At 38.0% G+C, this 25,430-nt stretch overlaps 1 protein-coding gene across 3 annotated transcripts in view; it reads left to right on the top strand.

Annotated features, from left to right (window-relative positions):
- ADGRL4 (adhesion G protein-coupled receptor L4) overlaps window positions 1–20,501 on the top strand; it is a 73,058-nt gene extending 52,557 nt beyond the window's left edge. For all 3 annotated transcript variants that reach the window (XM_033068034.1, XM_033068035.1, XM_033068033.1), the window contains 6 exons: window positions 532–735; window positions 1,751–1,971; window positions 2,066–2,132; window positions 16,598–16,689; window positions 18,238–18,406; window positions 18,847–20,501. In XM_033068034.1, the coding sequence (XP_032923925.1) occupies window positions 532–735; window positions 1,751–1,971; window positions 2,066–2,132; window positions 16,598–16,689; window positions 18,238–18,406; window positions 18,847–18,909 (816 nt within the window). In that variant the 3' untranslated portion in view covers window positions 18,910–20,501. The remainder of the gene's footprint in view (window positions 1–531; window positions 736–1,750; window positions 1,972–2,065; window positions 2,133–16,597; window positions 16,690–18,237; window positions 18,407–18,846) is intronic.
- Window positions 20,502–25,430: the final 4,929 nt, after the last annotated feature.

The raw sequence follows: 25,430 nt of genomic DNA, 5'->3' as shown, positions 1-25,430 counted from the left end.
TATCTTGTGTTTCTCTGGATAAAATTCATGTTACATATCTGGAATGGTATTTGCTTGAGTGATAGTTATTTCAGAGTCTTGTTTTGATCATGTTGCAAATTCAGTAAGACAGTTATTCAGTCTTGCTTATCTAAGTCACTGCTGTGATAAGTCCTTTTATATTAGAAAATGTTTGTGTCATATTAATAGATATCCTACTGCCAGTGTATTTGTCATTGACTAAAATGATCTGATTTTGAAAATCTTATTAGGAGGTACTGAGGTTAATAAAAAGTTTTGTTAAGAAATATCAGAAAATGCAAGAGCAGGAATATATACAGTTTATTACTAATTTCCCCTAGAATTATATCTGTCTCATGAAAACCCAATATTTTTTAGATTACCCAAAGTGTACATTTCTAGTGAAACTCTACAAACAGTTTTGATTAACATTTTGTAGAAAAGAAGAAAAGAGCTGTGTTATAGAATAAGGTCTTTTTTGAGAAGTTGCAAAGCTGTTCTTTTAAATACTATATTATAATTTTCCCCCAGGGTGTTACAAATTATAGCATTCTTACAAGAATCACTCAGCTAGGAATAATTATTTCGTTGATTTGCCTCTCCATGTGCATTTTCACATTCTGGTTCTTCAGTGAAATTCAAAGCACTAGAACAACAATTCACAAAAACCTCTGCTGCAGCCTTTTCCTGGCGGAACTTATTTTTCTGATTGGAATTAATATGAACAATAATAAGGTGAGTAGTTTTCACGTGTGCCTTGATTTTGGATTGCAAAATAAATATACATTACAAGATATGATCTTCCTTCTGCTCCCCACATTTCCTATCTACAGCAGTGACCCTGACTTCCCAGTACAGTAACAGGAAATAGAAAATGGTCATTTAAAGAAGCAGAGCTTTGTCTAAGCTGGTGTGTATTGACTTTGCTCCATGGGTCTCATTTAAAATTTGTCACCTTTACTGAGACTGTGATCTCAATGTGTTTAGCATTTTCACTTCACTTAGGATGCTGTATAAAGCCACGTTGGTCACTCCCAGGGTGACAGTTTTCTCTAAAATCAGGACAGAGCTGCAATCCCAAGCTGACATCTGAGATATTGAACTGTTAGCTGGAAGACCACATGTGAGGCCCTGACCTGTCCATTTTGCTTTTCAGAAAGCTAGGGTGTTGATTTTTGCATCTCAGATTAATTTCAGGAAATAAAGCTATACATAAATTATCAAAGTAGCCTACTATAAGTAGCTTAATAGGATTTAAAATCACTTGAAAAAAATATCAGCTGCTATTCCTGAGGTAGCACTCCAGTATTGATGGATTGAAAAATATCATTTTACAAACACTTCATATAAAATAAGTTATTTCAGAAATAATTCCTTGTAATCCCTAATTACAATGGTATCAAAATAATAAAAATTAACTTTGTGTAGATCAAGTATATAGACTACTCAGCTATAACTCAGCAATAGGATCAACCTAGTCAAACCATTTATACAGTTTTTCTGGGAAGACACACACTAATTTTAAAAGTTGAATGTAGTCTCTTTATTTTAGCATTTGCTACAAAAAACACTAGTGAACAAATGTGCAAATGGATGTAGGGCAAGTTCTGGTCAACTGGCATTACAGTTGGGCTGAATCACTAATTTAGAGTCACTCGGTTGCTGTGCATGCACTATTATATTATTATATATATTGACAAAAGCCTATTAATAGAATCATGACTCCTGCTTTCTCTGATTGAATTTCTAGCTCTTCTGTTCAATTACTGCTGGACTACTCCATTATTTCCTTCTAGCTGCTTTTGCATGGATGTGTATTGAAGGTATTCACCTCTACCTTATAGTTGTGGGAGTCATCTACAACAAGGGTTTCTTGCACAAGAATTTCTATGTCTTTGGCTATGTCAGCCCAGCTGTGGTGGTTGGAATCTCTGCTGCACTGGGATACAAGTACTATGGCACAACAGAAGTGTAAGTCACTGTTTCTGTGTCCAAATCATCGTACAGAAGGAGCCAATAACCACAAAAGCACATTTCAAGGCATTTTCTCCTGTTTAATTTTCAGATGTTGGCTCAGCACTAAGAATAACTTTATATGGAGTTTTATAGGACCAGCATGTCTAATAATTCTTGTAAGTATAATTTTAATTTTTATTGTAGTACATAAAGCCAATAATAAAAGGTGTTTAATAATCACCCACCCACTGCCAGAATAGCTGTGAGTGCTAATTATAGGACAGAATTGACTAATTTAGACCTTTTTATAGTACCTCTAAATTATTTATATGCTGTACATCCAAATACTTTACTAGTCTGAAAAATGAAGGTTTGACAAAAAAGTTCAAGATAATATCAGACGAGTTTTTTTCTTTCTTTCTTTTATCCCAATGGTTTGAGAAATTCTGTGAAGCATTTCTGGTTTTTACAGAGAAGTGTCTTTGTATGTCACTGGCGTCTCAGCATGGCTCAGCAGGAGGTGTACACAGACACCATCCTAGCAGACAGATAATCTGGTTTTTCAAATGTTGTGTGACTTAATCTCTTATCAGTGATGGGTCATCTTGGTAAGATTAGACTGTCATCTTTGTGGTTTTATCATTCGCGTGTACCCTGTCATCATCAAAGCCATTTTAAACTAAATTGCGACGTCAGAGAAAAGAACCCGCTATTTCACATGGGCAGACAAGTCAAGTATTGATAGCCCTATTTCAGCTGTGAAGAGGGCCTTTTTAATTCCTATTGGAAGTGGTTTCAAACCTGCAAATTTGGCAGGTATTACATGTTCAATTCTGAATCGAGAGGGTTTTGGTGTCTCAGGAGCCTTTCTAAGTGCTATAAAGTTTAAGGAACCATTCTAGCTGTAATGGGGCTTTATTCTGTACGACTGTGCTGACAGTGATAGCTGGAGCTAACAGGAGGGGAAGGTGCAATAGTGAGGCCTCACATCTATGGTCAAGTAAGTTACAACTATGTTGCTTTTTAAGCCATTTGGTATAATGTGAGGATTTGTAAAAAAGAAGTGGAAGATCCTAACACATACAGCTTGAGAGTGAAACAGTTTTATTTCAAGGCATTATCCATTTCACAGCTTAATAAAGTATCAGGCATAATTCTGGTCGAATTTTACACCAAATTCCCACTGCATATGGTACAGCTGGAAACAACCTGACAGATATAGCTGCAAGGTTATGCCTCCCCTCTCAGCCTTCTGTGAGCACAGCAGATTTTGAGAGGCAAAGCACCATAACCTCCCTTGGCTCAGTGCCTCTAGGTCAGACAGCCCCAGTGTCCAGCAGGTCACTAAGATGGAATAAAATCTTGGCGAGACATCATCCCTTACTAGGAAATTCTTACAATTCTTAGGTTTAAGTTTACAATTTCCTATTTCCTCTTTGGACCTTATCTTTTCTTCCATGGAGGCAGCAGGGCTGGGGTTTTTGTTGTTATTTCTATCATTCCTGTTCCTCATATGCCTTCAAGTAAAGATTTATGCACAATGATGTATCTCTGTACGGTTAGCACACAAAAATTGCATTATCAAAACATAGAAAATGCCCCAAGTGCAGGCATCTGTAACCTTGTTTTCAGCTCCAGCTGGGCTGTGCCCAGTGGGGATCTCAGGTACACAGCACAGAGGCCGAGCAGGTCTGCAGTGGCTTTGCTGTAATTCTGGCTGGCTGCAGAAGCAAATCCTGCAAGCTGGGCTCAGAGGCCTGCAGACATTCTTTGAGCACTCCAGATCTTCCAGCAATCCCTGCAAATTGAAGGGAAAAAGGGAGGTGCTAGAGGTTGATCCAGGCCTGTGTGCCAGTGCAGCTCTCCTATGGATGAGGAGAGCAGCCAGACAGTTTCTTTTTCTCTCTCTCCTTTGCCTAAGTGAAACCATGCAAAAGACCTGTAGCTGAACAGCAAAGAGCCCTGTGGTTGTTCAGCTGCTTTTGGTGTGTTCTAGAAGTATTTTGTGCTAGCTTGTTTTCACAGTATTTGCATAATTTTATTTATTTTCTCTTCATAACAATGTGCCACTGGACCATGGGGGAAAAGGCAACTCGCTTTCAGGAAGGTGTTTCAACTTCTCCAGGGTTTGTTTTTAGGGGTTGGACAGCTTGTTTTGATGAATTGATAGTAAAATGAAGCCTGAACTGCAAGAGAGTTATTTTCTAAGGGTGCAGGTATTTAGCTCGTGCTCTATCCAGGTAATAAAGGAAAATATGGAAAACCCTATGGGAATAGGCACTGACATTAGAAGATGAAGTTGGTGTCAGATGTCCTCTCTGTGGAAAGCACATTGTTGGTAGTAATTCTGTTTCCATTGTCCAGCCTTCCTGTTGAGAGCACTGCATGGGCTCCAACATGACAAAGATTAAACTCTTCCCAAAGTAGTGCCACTCAGGCAGTGCTTTTAATTACAGGAGCCAGTCTTTTCCCAATATTTCCATTCTGGCCACAGCTAATTAAAGAGAAAGAAGAAAAATAAAAATAATTAAGGACTCTGAAAAGAAAATAGCACTTTTGTTCTGGGATAACCAGATAGGGCACTGCAACCATCATATTGAAAACTGAAAAACCTGGAAGCTTCAAGTTTACCTTTAATCCTGAGTTCACCTACTAATAGCATTGAATTTGCTGGTTTTCCAAGATAGTTGGGAGACCATGGATACCAATTCTCTGGAGGGCTACTCACCACAAAATTCTTGCATTAAAATCATTGTCAGGACAAATGCCCATGTATCCAAATAGTGGTTTCCATTTCTGTGAGTGGGGGCCCAGGAGATTTGTGGTTTGGATTATACTGTAATATGCCTCTGAGACAGCATGAAGAACAGAACCACTCCCATACCAAGGGGTTAGCTGTCTCAGGACACGTTGTTTCAAACACATTCTTGGGCTGAAATTCTGTTCTAATAATGAAGCATAGGGAGCTCAAGTGTTTATCAGGAGCACAAATTAAGTTTTCCTCTGATTGCCTAAGCAGAAACACTGGTTCTGAAGGTGTTTGCATATTAATACTAAGGTTCTATTAGAAGTCTTAAGTGCAAAGCAATGACCTTATTGATCCCATCTAAAAATTATTATTATTACTATTAGATTGGTGACTGTGCATAAAAAGAAGTAGGTCAGAAACTCTTTAGATGGACTTAGCAAAAAAAAGAGCGTTTTAAACCTTTATAAAACAAGCTGCAAACTGAAGATAATTTCTACAACTTATTTCTTCCTCCTAATATTTGTAATCTTTAGAACCACAACCATTTTAACTAAAACTATGCAGCAGATTAGATCAAAGCATACAAGTATGGAGAAATTATTTGTAACAAGTATTTAAACTTTTTAATAGAAACGTGAGTTTATCTCCAGCTTTAAGGGACAAACATTCACACACAGAGCAACCCAAGACTGATTGAGGCAAAGACAAATATAAACTCCAGATTTAAAAGGTATTAAAATGGGAGGGGGAAAAAAAGAGAATAAAAAGAAGCCCTAGAAGACTTTCTTTTCTGTTGTAACACACTCTTACAATAATAATCTCCCTGTAATAAGTGTGTAGAATGGAAATGACTATTTGCCACCAGGGTGACGTGGCTGCAGTTTTGATTAGCATGTAATATCAGCCAACAACAAACTCCTTCCCATTGTGGAGGATTTCAACTTGGCTTTCCCCATCTCTGGCATCATATCTTTCTGAGCGGGAGTAGACCTATGTAAGGGCTTTATTCTGCACCCCTGGAGTTTTTGGAAACTTCGTCTTTTAAACTCCGTAGACACAGCATAAATCCTTCCAGCTGTACCTATTTTGAGGTTCAGCTATATATTAGTTATCCACTCGGGAGTAGAAATGATGTCTAGGAGGGCTGGCCAAGGGCTATTAACGCTGTAGTTATGAAAGTCTATGAGACATTAAAAGGAAAATTTGGAAAAGAATCACTGCTATTCCAAGTGCAGCTTTAGCCAACCCTTCTAATATACCTGTCTCCCACAATGTTCTCCCATCAAATCTGTTCAGCTGAGCTTTGTGCAGCAAGTTCAAAGTCACCCATGAAAACGTGATTTGTACCTTTGCAGTATCGACAGAGTCATACAGACTTGACTGTTGTACCTACTGCCACTGCCACAATAAATTGGCACACCTCTGTGAGGAACCAGGACTCAGAAGTGTGACGTGTTGTAACATTAATAAGTGCAATTTGCCATTAGACAGTATAAATCTATCACTATCATTTGTTGAGATCACCTCTGTAATAAAAAAATACAGACTTGCTCTTTGAGGTTGGAACATTTCCAAAATTGAACATCATCCAGATAATCCTCTCTGTGGCTTTTATCCAAACATCCCAGTGCTGTGCTGTGAGGAGGTAGCTCCTGTATGCTATTCCTTGTTTTACTCCTCTAATGAGTGTTTTTAGCGACTTTGAAGGTGTCTGGCTTGGCTTCAAGTTCCAGTTTCTTGAAACAATTGGTAATTGTAGTGTTTGCAACTATAAAAATGGCTTATACATGAACCCTGCAATTTTCAGAGCATTCTTGTGCACTTGACTTGGAATGTACAAGCCAGGAATAACTCTTGGGAGCAGAGTCCCCAGAAAATCCAAGCTCTTTTTAATAAATGTAATGAATAATCAATTGTAAAGCAAAAATATTCTAAGAACTTCAGTGATTGATTAACCATACTGTTTTGAACCTTTCTTGTATAAATGAATGGGTAAATGAATAAAATATACGGATTGCAGTTGCAAAATACAAAAAGTGACATATGAGTGATGAAAGCAGGCTAACAGTAGAGTAATGCCTTTCATTAAGGAGCTGCCTGCATATTCATTAGAGCTAGTGGATTACTTAAAAAATACATTCATCAGATAATTTATTTGATTAATTTTACCATTATTTGTCAAATAATTTATTCAACAAAAAAAAGGTAAAATTAATGGACCAGTGCATTTATCAAATCTTAATGGACAGCTCTAATACTTATTCAGTTCTGTACATTCAGGTTGATTCAGGATTAGTAGTACTGCTGCAATCAATGCAGAAAAATTTCCTGGTAAATCCATTACTGTGCTGTTTTGTCATATATCCACAAATTCCATGTACTTAATCTAGGCTATTCAAACTGAACATCTTTCTTATTAAAAAAAAATATTCTAAGAATTTAAGATATTACATTTTCCCAAAATTCAATAAAGAACATAGTCTGACAAACCATTGTTAAAATTTAAAAATAAATATGAAAAGGAAAAACAAAAAAAGATAAAAAAAGGAAAGAAAAAAGCAGCCCCTCTGTGGTGAGTCATATCACACTGATGTCATCAAGTCCACTGCCTCTTAGGGCTTCCTCACCTTATTATCCCTGCTATTCAATAAAACATTGCACATTCAGTATTCCTGACATTTCTTGATATTCTAAGAATTATTATCAAAAAATGTTGCTTGACCTCTGACTTCCACCACAACAAAACATAGAACCATCTCACGTTTTTCAGTGAATATTTATGTTGTAAAAAATTCTATGGGTTTTTTTGTGATAAATGCTTAGTTATGTTTCTTAGATAGATGTGCTTTACCATTTACTGTATGTTGTTCAGAAAATAGCCGTTTTTAACATTTTTTTATATCTACTGTTATTTCTCAGTCTGCCTTTTTAGTGGAAATAAATTCCTACTGGGACTAGCAATGCCTTTATTATTCTTTTTTAAAGAGTAATAGTCCCCTTTTCATTAGCCCCTCTGTGGCTTCAGTTAAAGGTGTCTCCATGGCATTTCTTATGCCATTGTGGATAAAGTGGAGAGAAATAATTATATAGTGGCATTAAAGACTGAGTCTGCAACTTTGCTTGAAACAGATTAGTTCAAACCACAGTGCTGTTCAGCAACAACACCTGCTGTGCTAAATAATAACTGAGTCAGAAAATACTTGCCCTGTTCAGTGGACAGGATCAGCTTCAATCTCCAAAACACAGCTTCCATATTGCCAAACCCAATGCAATTTCTCAGCACGACCAGAGCTTTCATATGAATCAAGGTTTTATCTTCCTTCTCTCTGCCATTAAAGCCCCAATTCTATGGTCTCTGAAAATACTTAGAAAAAAGAAGGAGTGTCCATTAGTCATATTAATGTAATTAGAAAAATTACTTGATCATATGTTATTGTATAGTAAAAATTCATCACATAAGACTGAAGGGTCCTTGAAGGATGTTCCAAATAAAAGTGTTTGTTTTTTAAAAAAATCAACTTAGTAGTTCTGTAAGAAAAAGTACATTAAGTTCTCCCTTGCAGTCACTGAAAGGACACTAGTCTTGAAACTCAGGTGTGTCCTCTGTCACCCAGGGTGAGCCAAGCAGGGCAGGGAGCACAGGTGGATTTCAAGGGAAAGAAGAGCACCTGCATGTGCCAGCTGACTGCAGATTTCCTGAGATGTTCCACAGCTCAGTGCAGATTAATGTCTCACACGTCCTGCTTCAGTTCTAGAAAGATATACTATGCCCACTCTTTTTTTTCAAGAAAGCCAGACAAGTGACTGAAATAAGTTGGTTTTGTTGTTTTTTATTTTTAGGGTTTTTTGATTTTTAGTGTCTTCTTGGTGGTTCTGTACATTGACTTGTTATAAGTACAACTACTATAAACATATAAGTTTACCCATTGAAAGGATAGCATGGGTTTGCTTTAGGTAGTTAACACAGAGTTATAATTTTGGGCTTTCTTAGCAATTACATAATGACTTCATCCACATGACATATTTTCTCACTGGAATCAGATTTTCTTCCACTGTTCTACTGCCCCTTTGATTCATCCCTGACCGGCATTTAGAGGCAAATTTAAATTCACAATAGTAATTGCACAGGAATACTCTGCTTGGAAATCTCACTTGGACACTGAAAGAAGTTTTTGTGGTTTAGAGTAAATCACACCATGGGACTTTGCGACCAAATCCACAGCAGAATTATAAATATTTCTGAAAAAGCAAAAGGCCAAATCCTCCAGAGGATCTGGCAAATTATGGAAGGTATGGACAGCTTTCTGCCCAATATTCACACCTCCTAAATGGAAAATACAGCTTGTTCTCAGACTTCACATCAGTCATGCTCCTGATACTTTCTCCTTCCTGGGTAGCTCATCCAGTCGCTGAGGCCAGTTGTACTAAAGATGAAACACAACTATTTCACTCCTCTTTGCCATGTAAAACTCCTCCTGCAGGGCTCCTGCATAAGGCTCCAGATGCAGCCTAAGAAAGGTTTCCATGTATGCAAGGAAACCATAGGATAGGAGCAATATGTAATCTGAACTTTTTGATGAATTGGTTCATTAAACAGCCTGATTTATGTCACTCACAAGACAATACATCTCTAAAGCTTCTTGGAAAAGAAGAGTAAACCTAGGAATTATTTACAGTGCGAGCAAAATAGACACCAATCCTACCACTGGATCTAACTGGGGTAACATTTATGGCTGAGGTCAGGTGTAGCTCTGTTGGTTCATCCCTCCTTCCCTTGGCTTCAGAACTGATGATAAATAATGTGTTTAGTTTTTCAATCCGATAAGAAATAACACTGAATCCACAATTCTGTAAAGCTGTTTACTCTGATGAAAAACATGGAAACCTCATTTATTTATTTATTTATATCTTCTTTTAAGTGTTCTGAAAATATAAAGGAAACACTTAATTGAGTCTATATCTATAGCTTGAAGTATGTAAAATAAAACTTTGAAGTATTCATAAATAAAAAGCCATCCTATGTGAATATTTTTTTTTCCTGAGTCAGGATTTGTAATAAACTCATTTGGCTATATTTTAACTTTTAAAACAAGTGAAATCATTAAAATCTCAGAAGCATAAAATTCTACCCCCGAATAATTGAAAATATTTCCCAAAAATACAGCCTGAAGGGGGTTCATTAATGTTTTTGTTCCATTTCCTACTCCCAGATAAGACTGCTGTTGTATACTTAAAGCACTCGAGAAGATATATTCACTGGAGACATGGTAATGAGATAAATCAGTCAGGAGACAAACCCTGACTGTTTGACTGCCAGCTTGTGTCCAATTTTATGCAATTAATATAGCATACATTTTCATTTTGAAGCTTAAACTGTTGTATTGTTAATAGCTTAATTCCGCTCTCCCCTGTCTGAAATAACGATGACCCACTGAATGTTGTCGTTTTACTCAGCCATTAGCCATCCAGCCAGAGAGACAGAAATGTATTGCTCTCTGTGGCAGAACTCAGACCATCACAAGCTCATTAATTCAAAAGCTCATAATGAGGGTCATTGTACAGACTGATACAGATACAGCTGCTCTGAACTTCAGACATTTTTTGAAAGAGCCAAATTCAATATGATATATGTAAAAAATTCAAGTATATGCCTAAGAGAGCAGCAGGAGAAATTTTCTCATTCTTTTTTGTGAGATCTGACATCAGCATATAGATGGTTTCATCAATTATTGAGACAGAGACTAAGAAAGGAAAAGGGAATGATTTGGGGGTTTCATTTTTGAAGTTTGAATGTAAAGTGCTCAGACTGAATCAGAACTAGTATGTCTGAGTCTTTAGAATTAGCTGCTTCTTTCTTATACCTTCTCTTCTTTGTAACACTAGAGAACCTTTAAAGGCTGGTATTTGAAATGTTTTAATAACTTTTGAAAGGATGGGGTGTATCTTTTGCACAAAGATATCCTACATGAAATTACGAATTCCTTTTTCATTCTATAAATAATGTGTATTGAAAATAGTCTCAAAACCTCAGTCTCATATTAAACAATTACAGCAGTGTTTAAAAACAAAATTTTCTTTAGATAATCCTGGATGAGGAATTGGGGGGTGAGGGAAATCCAGGTCTTTCTGCTCCAGTGAATATTTAATTATTTATATGGCATGGAATAGATCCAGCACTAGCAGTGAATAACTATACAGAGCCTGGAGAAACCAAGGGTCATAGCCTAGTCTGAATATTAAGTAAAACAGAAAATTGTGCCCCATGTCTCCAACATCCTGTATAAATGTGCTGTCCACAGGGATTTTCATTGTTTAGGAGTGTCCTTTCTGGTTTTATTCAGGAAAGCTGTCCTAGTCAGGAAAACACCGTCTAAACCAGTAAATGTCAATTAGTGCTAATGAACTGACATTTTTCAAGAAAAAAAGTATTGAACGAATTTTTTTGAATGCCCTGTCCTGATCCATTTAATTTCAGCAGAAGTTCGGGTGCTAACTGAGCTACTACCATGAAAGACAGACCATTCCCCTCTGAGCTTTCAAGTGCTCTTTGTCTTGCTTTAAAAAAGGAACGAGGGAAGAAGGAAAAAAGATGTCTTAGTTGTCAAATTTGACAGCTTCCAGCTACCTTGATGGGGCAAAATGATGATAGATCACTTCACTCAGTGTCTTACAATTTAATTGTAATTAATTATGAAAGAAATTACAGCTCTTCAACATGAGTGCAAATATTTTTATTTGCAAGTTTTATTAAATTTTGTGCAGTTCATCCTATTCAGTGTTCAACTAACAATAACTATCATTCTGTATCTACACAGAGAGAGTTTAATGCAGTGTGAAGCAGCAACATCATATTTACTTGAGGACAGAACAATACTTTACTCTTCCAGCATGTAAAATACATACATTAAGAGTGGAATTAAGGACCTATTTTAAATATAGCCGTTGCTAGGCAATGTGTCATTAGCAGAACTCCAGCAGCCTGGAACATTTAGGATTTTAGGACCTACATGCTCATTTTTACATTATTACTTAGTTTCCAAAATACTAGGAATCAACAGAGAAGTGGGTAATTTGCTTAGACAATAGATGAGATTGTTCCCCAGTGCTCTCTGCTGGGGCAGTCCCACACCTGACAGGAAACAGCCAGAGCAGCAGCATCTTGCTCTGTCCATGCCCAGCTTCCCTTCCTTGCAGCAGCACCTCAGGTAGCCATGGTATTGGGAGGCAGAAGGAGGGATGCTAATCTGCAAGCAGATTTTCAAAGCTATCCTAGATGTAGGTGGATTTAGGTTAACTCCACACACTGCTTTTCCCATTCCACTCTAAAATACATATGATTGATTGAACAGAGCTCCCCAGGCTAACTCCTTTGGCAAAGCCTCCTTATTGTTGACAAGATGATTAGAAGAGCACCAGGAAATTTCTTTGAATTCTAAATTGCTTTTTCTTTCCTACAAGAGGAAATTATCCAGATCAGTGCTGTGGGTCACATCTGATCCTAGGACTTGTACCACTCCATATTGCTCTGAACCCTTCCTTGTGTGTCTGCTGGACCTAACCCACCAACATCACAGTTCTGAACATGGGAATTGTATCATCATCCCCAAAACAACTGCAGGAAAATTTCACTGTCCTGCTCTTTACCACAGAATGCATCCATAACACATCTAAGTGCTAATCTGCAGATCAAAACCTGCAGCAGTGCCCACTGCTCTGTGAACATCTTGGGACTGCCATTCTCTGTGGTGTGTAGTGATAAAGCCTTGACAATGCTGGTGGCAATGGGAGGGTTACTGTTTGACTGGAGTTCTGCATATTGGCTTAATGGGGCCAGAAGTCACTCCAAAAGCCTAAATCCTCTTGACCCTTTTCATATGTGATGTCCCAGAGAGAGAAATACCAAACACTTGCCATCCTTCCTTTAAACTCCATCTCTGGTGTACAACACAACCCAGTTCTTGCAGGTTTGTGTCTCCTTAGAGATTATCCATGGTTATGCAGCCACATAAGTGTAGTTGCCCATATCTACAGAATCCTGATTTCATGGCATCGTAATAATTGCTCTTGTTCAATGTCTATTTCACACAAATATATTTTAAGTTTTTCATTTGTTCATAAATATATCACAACATTTCTAGAATTTAAGAAGGCTAAAAATACTTTTACAAATATCTTTAGGGAGACTTGATTCCCTGAAGATGCTGTGAGTGGAGTTTTTTTTCTGTATCAGTCCTTGACTTTGATTAACCACTTAAAAAAAAAAAAAAAAAAAGGAATAGATTAATTATTAAAATTATTCCTGTAGTGCACCTGAGCAATGATGAGTAAAACATGATTCCCACTGAATTGCAGAGGAGGCAGGGCTGAGGATGCTCAGCACTTCAGAGAATTGCCCTGGTAGAGAGAAAGTCAGAGGTTTCCTTTGTAAAATGGTAAGGTCTGAGTGTACTGCTTGCCCAATAGCAGTCTGGGGTGGTTTGTTAAATAAATAAAATACAAAAAAATTATTCAGTTCAGGGCTTGGAATCAATGCAATTCCCCTCTAGTCTATTAGACTTGCCGAGAAGCCCCTCTCAGGACACACAGCAGTTTCTCTGACTGCTCAGCCATGTAATAGCACTGCAAACAAAGGCACCAGGACCTGCCGTGTCACACTGTAACATCATTATTCACTCCATAAACCTGTGGCCATGCCACAGCATCTCACGCTCTGGGCTTGCCCCGAGCTGCAGACTGACTGTGCTCACGGTTCAGGTGAGCTGTCCCCAGGCTGGTGTCCCCAGCCCCGTGCAGAGCTGTCCTGAGCCCGGTGTCACAGCTGCCTGCACAGCCAGCTCCGGGGATAGCACGCCTCGTGTTGGCCACTGCACTCCTGCTATCACCTCCAGGCTGTCTAAGTTATCATATCACTGAAGGCTTATTCAGCAAGATCTTAAGACTGTGGTTTAATTACAAAAATGAAACACACGATTACAACCAAAGTAAGTATAAAACAATATTTGGCTGTAGGGAGCAATTGAAACGTTTTAGATGTTTCAGTGTCTCTCATCCAGAAGTCCCTCTGTCCCAGACAGAAAATATGGAGATCCGTGATTTCTTGTGTACACCTCTATTTTAGATTACTTTTACAGCCTACTACCTCAATCTCTGCTTGTTTGAAACTCAGTTTTGGATACAAATTCAAATGTCTTAAGTGCTTGTATCTTTGGCCAGGTATTTTAACTGATTTGACTTCTCATTCCATTTGTTGGAGCACAAATAGCTCTTTGGGGATATCAGTTCTATTTCCCCTTTAGTCCTAATAAGTCCGACTTATTAGTGTTCATACTCAGTCCTGCCATCCAATACGAACTTCTTACTTTACATTTCCCAGAAACAGTTGAGGCCATTGGAATGTTCATAGCAAAGAACATGCAGAGTATCAGGTTGAAGCAGGATGCATTAAGCTTAGGATACCTTTTGGGATATCTTTTGGATTACCAGTTTTCTCCAAAGGCCACACTTGACACATTGTTTACATTAGCTAGTTTTTTTCTCCTGGATTTACCCATGAGCTCATGCTGTTGTTTTCCCTCGAGTTTTGCTTCATTTCTGTGTCACAGGACAGTTGCTACAACTTTGTTATTATCAATTTCATCCCCCCCTTAAAGGACAAAATGAAGTTTTTAGCCTTCTAACTTAGGTTGAAGCATTGTGTAAAGCCAGTCTCTGCGCTTTCACTTTGCTATGGAAATTTTTTATTAATGGAGTGCTTAAAAATGGGGCAAAGACCGACTTAAGACTTTAATAAATCTTGGAAATGGCTGGGTGTTTCAGAAGTTAAGTTCACCCTCATTACCCTGTAACACTACCTCCTGTGAGGCTACCTGAGACATATTGTACAATAATTGTGTTCTGGCAGCTGCCTCCAAGAAGCTGGTGTTAACCTCTCCCGTTCCCCTGATACAAACAGATTATTCCCATTAGAATGGGCTGGTGAATGAAAAGATCACAGCTAATGGGTATTACTTTAATGCAGAAGGCCAAATCCTATTATCCTGTGAAACGGACAGTGCAAATAGTATTTGTGCAAAGGAGCCCCACCGGGACAAGGAGAAATGGAGCCTGCTGCCCTCCCCATCCTTGCTCAGCAAAACCTTGCCAGTTCTGCAGCTGTTTTTGTGAGTAAGGGGGGTTGGCCCATAGAGCTTCTCACAGAACCTATTTCTGGCAGTTTCTAATGAAGTAGCAGTGTGTTCTCCATGCTTATGGTATTTTGATCACATTTCCCGCTACCTTTTTCAAATTAGTAAGTACATTAGGGGGTTATGCAGATTACAGTGTATGCATGAAGTTATTTGATGTATTATTCGCCAACAAATATAAGATAAAAAGTAAGTCTGCATATAATTATCCACAACTGCTGACTGACTCATAATTAACTTTGAAAAATTGCTGGTTTAGGAGATGTCGTAGATTACAATTTTAAATATAAGGAGCTTCACAATAGCTCTCACGATCAGCACTAGTACAAGGTATTCAATGAAGGATTAATTCCCTAAACTGCTCATCAGCTCTATCTCCTGTCTTATCAAATTGTAAATATATTATGCTGCATTAAACTATGAGCATGCAGCTAATTAAAGCAGAGCCTGCTTTCATATCAGATACTCCCTCCTTGACACAACAGAAATGTTCTAAGGACGTACCTTACAGGTGTTAACAAATGAAGTGATTCCTTTTCAAGTTGCACTGTGCTCCAACAGCTTTTTGTTTTTATTTCAGAGTCTATTTTTGTTTGTTTGGGTTGGGTTTTGGGTTTGGTTTTGTTGGTCGTTTGGGTTTTTTTAAGAAAAAGAAGCAGAGGCAAAACCATACAGTGGTTGTGGAGGAACAACTTGTGGAAGGCATTAATTCTATTCATTCTACAGCTGGAAGCCCATGGGAACTGACCAAGGGATTGCAACCAAAGATTTATAAATAGTACCTGAATGACACACAGCTAAAATTGGTTCATTTACTAACATTTTAAATATATTCTGATATTAAATGCTGCAAATGCATCCACATTTTTAAAGGAATGCAGTATAAATTTAACTGAAAGATCAATGAAGCCTAGCCAAGCCAAGAGAGGATCAGAACCACGACTGAACATCATTTGAAAAATTGCTTATTTTAGTTGTTTTTCTTTGTTTCAAACTCAAATCAAGCAATGCCATTGTACAAAAATCAAGGAAAAAATGCCAAAATATTCATCTATGAAAAAAGTCATAAAAGATATGCAGCAAGAAATCTTTCAACAAAAGCTAGATTTTTTTTTTTTAATTATTTGTGTAAGCCTCTAAGATTTTTGTGTCACTTGGAAATTTTCACATCCTAAAGATCTCAAAACATATGATGCTATTAATGTTATTCAACAACTAAAGACATTAAAAAAAACCCTAGGGCAGACAGGTTTTTGGAAGTTTATCAATTTCTCTTTTATCAGTTTCTCTTTCCTTTTTAAAAATTCCTTTCCTTTCCTTTCCTTTCCTTTCCTTTCCTTTCCTTTCCTTTCCTTTCCTTTCCTTTCCTTTCCTTTCCTCTCCTTTCAAGTTAGGAAAAATAATCTCAGCAGGAAATCAAATAGATTTACCAATAAAATCAATAAACATTTGCAGACTGTTGGTAATGATACTGTTGAGATAAGGTAGGGTTACATTCCTGCTTGATCAATGTTTATTTCAGGGCTCATATTTTTTTAATAGAAGTGAATCAGAACAGGGTGGGGTTTTTTCCCCTCCTGGCATGGGATTCTGCAGATTTTAGATACACAGAAATTTTATCTGACTTGTTCCATTTAAATGTTTAACAGTTATTGGCATTCAAAAGTATCCTGGTTTGAACTAAAATTTTTTTCTTCATTCCCCCCAGGTTAATTTGTTGGCTTTTGGAGTGATTATTTATAAAGTATTTCGACACACTGCAATGTTAAAACCAGAAGTCAGTTGTTATGAAAATATAAGGTAAGTTTGCCATTCAGTACAGATTCTACCTTCTGCAAGTTTAAATACAGACAGAGATGATAACAAGTATTTAAATGTAACAGTTTAATATCCTGAGATTTGTAGAAAAAGAAAGATTTTTTTTTTCTGTTATTACCCTGATATAAATTTGGACGTAAATTTTGCAATCATTATTTCCACTGAGCGATACCTTGTCTGATAGGGTGTGTGTGAAAGATGCACAAAGAAAACAAGTGGCCCATCTCGACCAGAGGGTAAAGGCTGATGGCAAAGCTAAAGAAGTAATTGTCCTTTTATCTTAAGTATTTTCCACAACCTCTATGCAGGGCAAAACAGAATTCAAAGCTATGCCTGAAATGGGACCAAAATGTTTGCCCTGAAGTAGCAAGTGATAAGAGATGGGAGCCATTCCTGTTACTTGGGAAAAGTCTGCAGTAGGACATTGTGCTTCTGTGGCACTGGGGGATGGAGCAGATTCTTTACTTTGCATGCTGCTATGATTTTTCCATCAACTCACTCTCTTTAAAACTGATTTATGGGGACCTTGAAAACCATTTGTGCAGGAAAAGCTGAAGTGTACTACAGGGAACATTGAAAACAACGTACTGTTTGTGTTGCTTAGGAACACTCCTGCAGTTTCAATGCATTGCACTAGATTTATAGTTAGGATTTAGCAATTGTTTGATTGATTACTTTCTCTTATTCCTCACCTTTCATAGCTTCATGTGGTGACCTGTTTCTAATGAAGTCGAAAATTATTCATTTTCAGGAGAACAGTGCTAAAAATGTCTGCTGTTCTAAGGAAGTCCTGCAATGACAGAACTGAGAATGAATAAGAAAGTAATCAGTGGCTTCATTTCCAAGACAACATGCTGTAATTTACTCAAGTCTGTGAACAGTGCTATACAGCATCTTGGAAAAAAATCATAGCCAATCAGTTCCTGCAATTTTAAGGCATCAATATGCTGACCCAGGAACTATTTGAGAGTATTTGTGTTCTGAAAACAATTTCTTCTTTTTTTTTTTAAGAGACAATTTAAAAAAGAGTCTGGTTTTACAACTGGCACCGTCCTCTGCAGTGAACCTGAGAGGCAGCCTGGGAATCCTTTGATGTCATGCACATGCACTGACCTAAGAGCATGCTGAACATTTTTCTGGGTTGTTTTTTTGAGGAAGATAAGGGGGAGGAGGAAAAGTGGGGGAATGCTTCATAACAGACATATGTTTTTCCTTGGGGAATTACACTAACAGTAGATTTAAATCAAATCATATGGTGCTGCAGTACACCAGAGAAAACATATCTGAAGATTAAAGAAGCCAGTGTTTTAAGGCCCTCCAGTTTTACTCCTTTGCTCTTCCAAAGTGATTATGTGACTTTATTCATGCTACAGTGCTACAGCACACCCTGAAGAGCAGCCCCTGCACCTGCACTTCTCAGGCCTTTGCAGCTGTGAAAAAATTTCCAAGGCAGCATTCACCACCCAAAGTGGAGGAAAAGGAGAGTTGCATGTGCCTGCACGCTGTTCACAATGTTTTCTTCCTGTCCAGATCCTGTGCTCGAGGTGCCCTTGCTCTCTTGTTCCTCCTTGGGGCTACCTGGATTTTCGGGGTCCTCCACGTGGTCCAGGGATCTGTGGTTACTGCCTATCTTTTTACAATCTTCAATGCATTCCAGGGGATGTTCATCTTCATTTTTCTTTGTGTATTGTCTAGGAAGGTAAGTACCCTACTCCTTGTGGGCAGTGACTCAGTCTCATGTCCCCACACTGTCCCGGTGCCCAGCCCTGAAGCTGAGCTGCTGCTTTCAGTGGAGGCAGAACCTCTGTCTACGTTTTACATTCTCACATATTTTCTCCAGTTTTTAAAATGAAGTATGAAACATGAGAAAATGGGGCTTTTTAACTGTAAAACTGGTAACAGTGTCATTAACCTGATGAAATAATACAATGTGTGCAATAAAACTTCCAAACTTTTCAGTTAGCAGGAAGATTCACTCACACTACCCTGGGATGATACTTTGTTCAGTGCTCTGTCCTTAAGTAAAAGTCAGCCTCACCTTAAAATATCCAGTGACAGGAGCAGTACAAAATGAGTTCAAAGACATATCAACCTATTAATAAATCTATTTCATAACTGAATTCAATATTTTTATTTCAGATTCAGGAGGAGTATTATAGATTGTTCAAAAATGTTCCTTGCTGTTTTGGCTGCTTGAGATAAAGGGAAGGAAAACACCCAAAAGCATCTCAGCAGAAGAAAGAAGCAACATGGTGTTGTTATGGATATTACTGCAAAATATGGTATTGTGAAAGTATGAAATGACCCAGTGAGCAGGCATATCTCTTAACTGAATTAATGGTTTTGTACATACATGTGCATTCATGCAGAACATCTTTATTATTCTGTATACTAACAGTATACAAAGCAAACTGGATCATTGCAAAACAAATATTAATAAAAACAAGATAAAGAAGCAAATTTCTAAAGAATCTCAAGACTTCATGACTGAGGTTTTGTTTCCAATATTAAAAATATCTGAAAGTTCTTGAAAGCAAGATACCAAAAACCAACTGGCACAGCAGATTTTATGAAGTGCTCTGCTAGTGGAAACATGTTCACCATCCTTTTGTAGTAATGAACTTCATACACTAAGTTGTATGTGACCATCTGCAGGGAATGGGTTCCATTAAAGAGTCAATAGATAAAGATCTGCTTCAGCCTGGACTTTTGAAAACATTTCTTTTAATTTAAAGTAGATTAAAAAAGGAATTTGTTTAATATTATTCTCTTATCACTCTGAAATATATATTTGTATATTAATCAATCCTTTATTTTTATAACTTCTAAAGAACTGTTTATATCTAAAGAGCTGAGGTCAGATCTGATACAAGAATGGTGGGACAGTCATTTTATAACTGAAAGATTATTTTATGAATGCTTTGAAAAAGATCTGGTTCTTGTTTTATTTAATTGCCAAAAAGTCTGAGGTCTGCTTAACTGGCACTATGATTTTGGAGGCTGTGGGAAGAAGATGCTTTCACAGGTTTTTCACTTCATAGAGATACTTGGAATCCAGACTCTGTAGGATGAAATTAAAGTGGTAGAAATCACCCATGCAGAAGAACACAGATTTAAATTCAAGGTAATGTGCCTCTGTACCATGTAAAATTCCAATTAGAGCAGTTTTCTCTTAGCATCTTTGAGTCAAGCAGTTGTCTTCCTCTGAGGTTCCTGGGTTTGAAACAATCCTGCACTTAACCTTAGGAGTATCTCTAGAACTACTAAAATCAAAGGGAGTACCGAGGTGCAAGTTTGGCAGACCAGAGCACAAACACAGTGTATTAACCACTCTACCTATGACACCTGACTTATTTGAAAAGCATGCTTTAATTTCACCCTTTTAGCACCCAAATTATGTGATGTGCTGAGCAATTTCCTGTCCACATTGCCTTCTCAGGAGGTGTCCAGGATCTCAGATGAGGCCCGGTATTTTTGCCAGTGAGGCACTGTAAATATGTAGTTGTTAATAAATCCCACTGTTGTGTTGTCTGTTAAAATAAAGTACAAGTCTGATTTTATTTATATTAAAGGAAATCATTTTTTAGTAATGGTCAACTTTGGTTTTTATCTTTTTTTCCTTATGCACAAGGTTTCCATTGTATGCACTGCAATGATAGGCTTCATTAAGTATGTTCCATGCCTGCGTCAAGTTTTTTGAAAAGAGAGTAGTCTATTTTTCAAAAAAATACTAAAGAAATCGCCTGGTCCTTTGAATGTAAAATATGTGAATAAACTGGAGTGCTTTGCTTTTACATTTTGACATTTCCATTCATTTAAATAAATACAGTGGTAAAAGTTCTCATTGTTACATATCATTTGCTCTCAATTATTCGCTGTATTTCCTTTGCTGTTGTATATGTTCTTCTAAAGTTGGGAAATGCAGATACACATTACTTAAAAGAGTATTTTTAGAAGGATATCTACCAGCCCATCATTTTTAATCTCCTGCAGAACTGTAACCTACAGTAAGCTGATCTGGACAAAGCATCTCTAGTAACTATATAATGACTTCAGCATGCTCAGGGAGATTGAAAAAAGTTCCTTGGAAAGAAAATATATCATAAATGTTTAGCTTACAATAGTCTTTGTAATGAAAGAACATCTTTTATAGGAAAACTGCTCTCCTGTCTCTGGGTCAGATCTTCATTGAAACTCTGTTTTCCTTACATACAAGGATGAGTTTTCATCTTTTAATCCAGCACATAAAGAGCAGAAATATTTTTTAGATTCCCTGCCTCAGACCCTGAAGGATATTGCAATTGTCCTTCCTAGCGCTTGCAGATGTACTGACAAGTAATTAAAGGGTTTATTTGTCACAGCTCTTAGTTACATGAACCCCAACCCAGCAGAGCGAGAAGCACTGACATTGCACATAAACTGAAAAAAGAGAGGTTTCAACAAGATATGAGGAAAAACCTTTTCACCATGAGGACAGCCAAGTGTTGGAAAGGATTGCCCAGAGAGTTTGTCTGGCTGTGTTAAAATCTTTGGAGGATTTTAGACTGCATAAAGTTCGCACCAACCTGATCTCAACCTGACCCTGCTCCGAGCAGGAAGGTGAATGAGATGACCCTCTGAGACCCCTTCCACCCTGGATTGTTCTATGGTATCAAAGGAGAAAAATAATAATCAGGCATTAGTTACAATTTTGTTATGCAAACTGTTTTTCCAAAAGTAAATTCATGTAATCTATTTATCAGAGCAGCTAGCTGACTGGTTTGAAAACTAAGAACTTTGTTCAACACTTTTTAAGATTACACACTTTTTAGATGCATGTGACGTGTCCAGTAGGGCCAACAGAAAAAATAAAAAAGTTTAAAAAAATCAGTGATTAACCAGAGAGATAAAAAGTAAATATGTTATGGTTTCACTCTGAAAATAAATGCTTGATGAAGAAATTTTTTCCATTAAGCCAAACAGAAATTTGTGTTCAGTGTTGCATTTCAAGGTGTGTTTCTGAATACACTACATAAGGTAAAGACTCATCTATTGTGAAATTAATATTCCCTCAAAGAATTAGAATTGTACTTCACAGAAACTGCAATATTATCACCATAGATGTTGGGAGGTTCTGTCTGCTGGAGCTGTGCTCATGAACAGATCTTCTGTGCTCTTTACCTATTGGAAAGAAGCAGGTAGTCATTTGAAACAAGATAAATACAGTGCAAATTCATTTCAGACATTCCAGTCTCCAGTTGTGACAGACCTTTAGCTCAGACAGAACACGGTGATGCTCCAGCACCAGGACTTTGGAGACCTGTGCACCTGTTGACCACACATATAAAGCTTCACTACATGAAACAGAACAAATATTTTCAGGGCTGATTCGTCCAGCTGCTACACCTCCAGCATCACTTGGCTCATCAATAATATCACTTCTTATATCTGTATCATAACAGTTCCCTAAAGGCCAGTTCATAATCACACTCTTGCCATGTGCCAGTTAATGCCAGGAGAAGCCCTACGTCCTTCTCTGAAATCTGCATAGATGAGATTAAAAAGTCAAAACCCATGAAGAAGGTTAAAACTTTCTTTTCTCTGGGGAAAGAGGTGGAAGGAGGAGGGCCACTGGCCAACAACCTCCTCCAGCCTGTGTTACTCTTTTCCCTTGGTTCTCATGCATTCAGTGCTGTGGGATTACAGAAGCCGCCTCACCAGAGCCACCCTCCCTGCCATTTTTATATAAAATTAAGCCTTTAAGATGGATGCAGACTTGAGAACAGCTGATCATCAGTGCACTGATAGTCCATTTAAACACAGCCCAGTTGCCAAGTGCAAATGTGCTGAAGCATTTTCACAAGTTGCCTGGCTCCCTGCCAGCCCAGCCCTCGCGGCCATCGCTGGGGCCGCCTGTCCATGGAGATGCAGTCACAGAAGGACGGGACTGCTGTTTTCAGACTCTGCATCTCCATGACAACCTCCTGAGAAAACCTTATGGAGAACCAGGAGCCCTTGACACATCCAGACTTTGCCAGGAGTCAGGCCCATGGCCACACAAGGAACCTGGAGGCCCTGGAGCTGCTGCTTCAAAATAAGCTGCAAGATGTGATTAATGTGAAATACAATCATTCCATCAACTTTACTGCTACACAGCAATATTGACAGCAGCAGTCCTACTGGGTCAGAAGAACAGAAGGTATGAAAAAAAATCCATACACACCAAAAAGTAACAGCAAAACTGACATTTCAGAATGTACTCTTTTTTTTTTTTCCAAGTGGAACAAAAAATGCTTAAAAAGCACACTGGAATTATAATGAAAAATAAATTATTACCAATTCCATTTATGATAACAATTATGTTTTGTAGAGGCCTTATTTTACATTTTCCCAATGCAGGGTTGTATTTTTCCTAGAATTCATTTTCCAGAACTATCTCTTTAAATTTGGCAGAAGCTTTGCTTCTACAGATGTTGTTTTACAGCTCCTTGGTTTTTTCCTTGCCTTGCTGGTAAGTACTCAAATTTTATTGTGTTTACTCTTCTGGATTTCCAAGGAAAAAGCGTATTTTCATCAAACATGGGGGAAGCTCCTCTGTTTCCCAAAGCATTGCTGAATATTCTAATTAAAACTAGCTGCAAGACTGACCATCAATCTTCATTGCAGTGCAATAGGCACCTCCCTCCAATGTAAGGCTTTGTATTTATTGAATTTATATAAATGCTGCAGTCAGCTCTGTATCCACATAAACCTAAAACCTTTTTAATTAAATTTGTAAGACTTTTGTGACACACTGCTGAATAATTTAATCAAATCCAAGTTGATTATAAATTGTTCTTCTTTATAATAACTAACTTTGAAGACTATGTTTTTAAGACACAATCCAGTTTACTTTGTTAAAATCAGTTATATTTTAATCTGGGCAGGGATATTTTCCTCTTGTGTCTGGCCCACCATTATTTGGTCTAATGGATTGAGTTAAAGGCAACAATCTTCAAAATCCCATTCCTCTCTCTCTTTGAATGCTTCTGAACTATGCAGACTTCTGGCATCACCTTGGCTTCTGCTGGGTTTCAGAAATAATTGTTGATGATACAGTAAATTTGTTTTCTCTCCCTTGTGTTTAAATCCCAATCTTACAAACACTCATGTATTTGCTCAGTTTTATGCACGACTAAGTCTTTGGCGTTAATGAGGCTGCTCATGTGCATAAAGTTAAGCATATGTGCAAGTGTTGTATGATCAGGGTCTTAGGATGCCAATTTGCAGTAATAACAGATTTGCATAAACTCATGATCCCAAGCACTGGGCTTCCTGCTCATTATCAGTAGTGGAATTAATTTAGCTATTTTTTATTCCATGATGCTTATGAGCCTTTTCTTTTTTGTATTAATTGAACTTCAAGTTGTTTTGATTACCACTTCTTAGCCATTTTTGATTTTGTCCTTATCACTTAACATATGTGGGGTTTTTCCCTCCACTTACAAATGCCCACCTTAGCCATGTTAGCATGAGCTCATTTATGCTCAAGATGAAACATCAGGTCACACTTCCTAAGCTGAAAATATGCTCCTTGCTGTGTAAGAGAGCTGCAGAAATACCAATTGCAAATACCCAGCTAGGATTCATCAAAATCCTGTGCACAAGTCGTGGCTTCTGTCGTCAAGGGGTTAGGTCCTAAATGAAGTGAGTAGCAGCTGTAACCCACTTAGTGTAGATGCCAGCTAAGGGAGAGGCAGCTTGTACTCCTCTCTGGCAGGTGGGTCGCATTGAAGCAGAAAAAAGTAAAGAATATCCTCACTAAAATTACAGTGCATGTCCTACTGAAGGAAAATCTCCCTTCTGATGCTCAGCTCTGCTTTGTCTTCATTATGATTGACACTTAATACCTATAATATAACCCCTAAAGTCTTTGGGGGTTGATTCCTCCTTCTCAGGAGCAGTACTGCATTTGCTCCCTCTCTAAGTGGATGGGGCAGGACCAGGCATCCACCCTTCCCTGGCAGGTACAGATGAGGACACACCTGCCCAGAGACCCCCCCTCTGTGGTGCACCCAGCTCCCACAGCTGACCTGCAGTTGTCTTCCAGCCCCAGTCTAAGCCCCCAGCAGAGCTGAGAAGGATGGAGTGCCACATTTGGCTTTGGGGTGAGTAAGGGATGCCAGTGCTGCAATAGGGAAACAAAGGCAAAACCAGTGATACTTGGTGAGCAGCAAAACAAAGGCATGAATGTGTCCAAAACCTAATATGTAAAGTGTGCAAAAAGAGGAGGAAAAAGATAAAAGAATAAATTCTGGTACAAAATAGGCCATTGAGGGCTATCACCTAGAGAACCTCATGGTTCCCTACCTGAATAACTAACTGTACTTGCCAAAAGAAAAGGGGAGTAGTGCTGAGGAAGCTGAGTAGCAGTCAAAGGAGGCTCAGGGCATGGGGGCAACACAGACAGATTATGGATTATTGGGAAAATGAGAGTAGCATCCAATGGTAATTTTGTAAGGATGTCTTCCCTGAAGCTAAACAAAAGTAAAAAAAAAAGCTGATCCTTGAAGCAAATCCCAATTACATCCTATATGTTATCTTTTTAATCAATTATTTGCATGCAAAATTTCTAGACTAAAAATATTATGAATTAGTGAATCAGGCAGCATAATCTTGCAGGAAAGTCAGGAAAAAGTTTACAGTAAGAGAGAAAAAGGAGAAGAGAAAAAGAACCATAGACCCTATGGTTCTGCAGAGCTTTC

Source organism: Catharus ustulatus, chromosome 9, assembly GCF_009819885.2.
Source record: "Catharus ustulatus isolate bCatUst1 chromosome 9, bCatUst1.pri.v2, whole genome shotgun sequence".
Taxonomy (NCBI): domain Eukaryota; kingdom Metazoa; phylum Chordata; class Aves; order Passeriformes; family Turdidae; genus Catharus; species Catharus ustulatus.
This window is presented reverse-complemented; position numbering and strand designations above follow the sequence as displayed.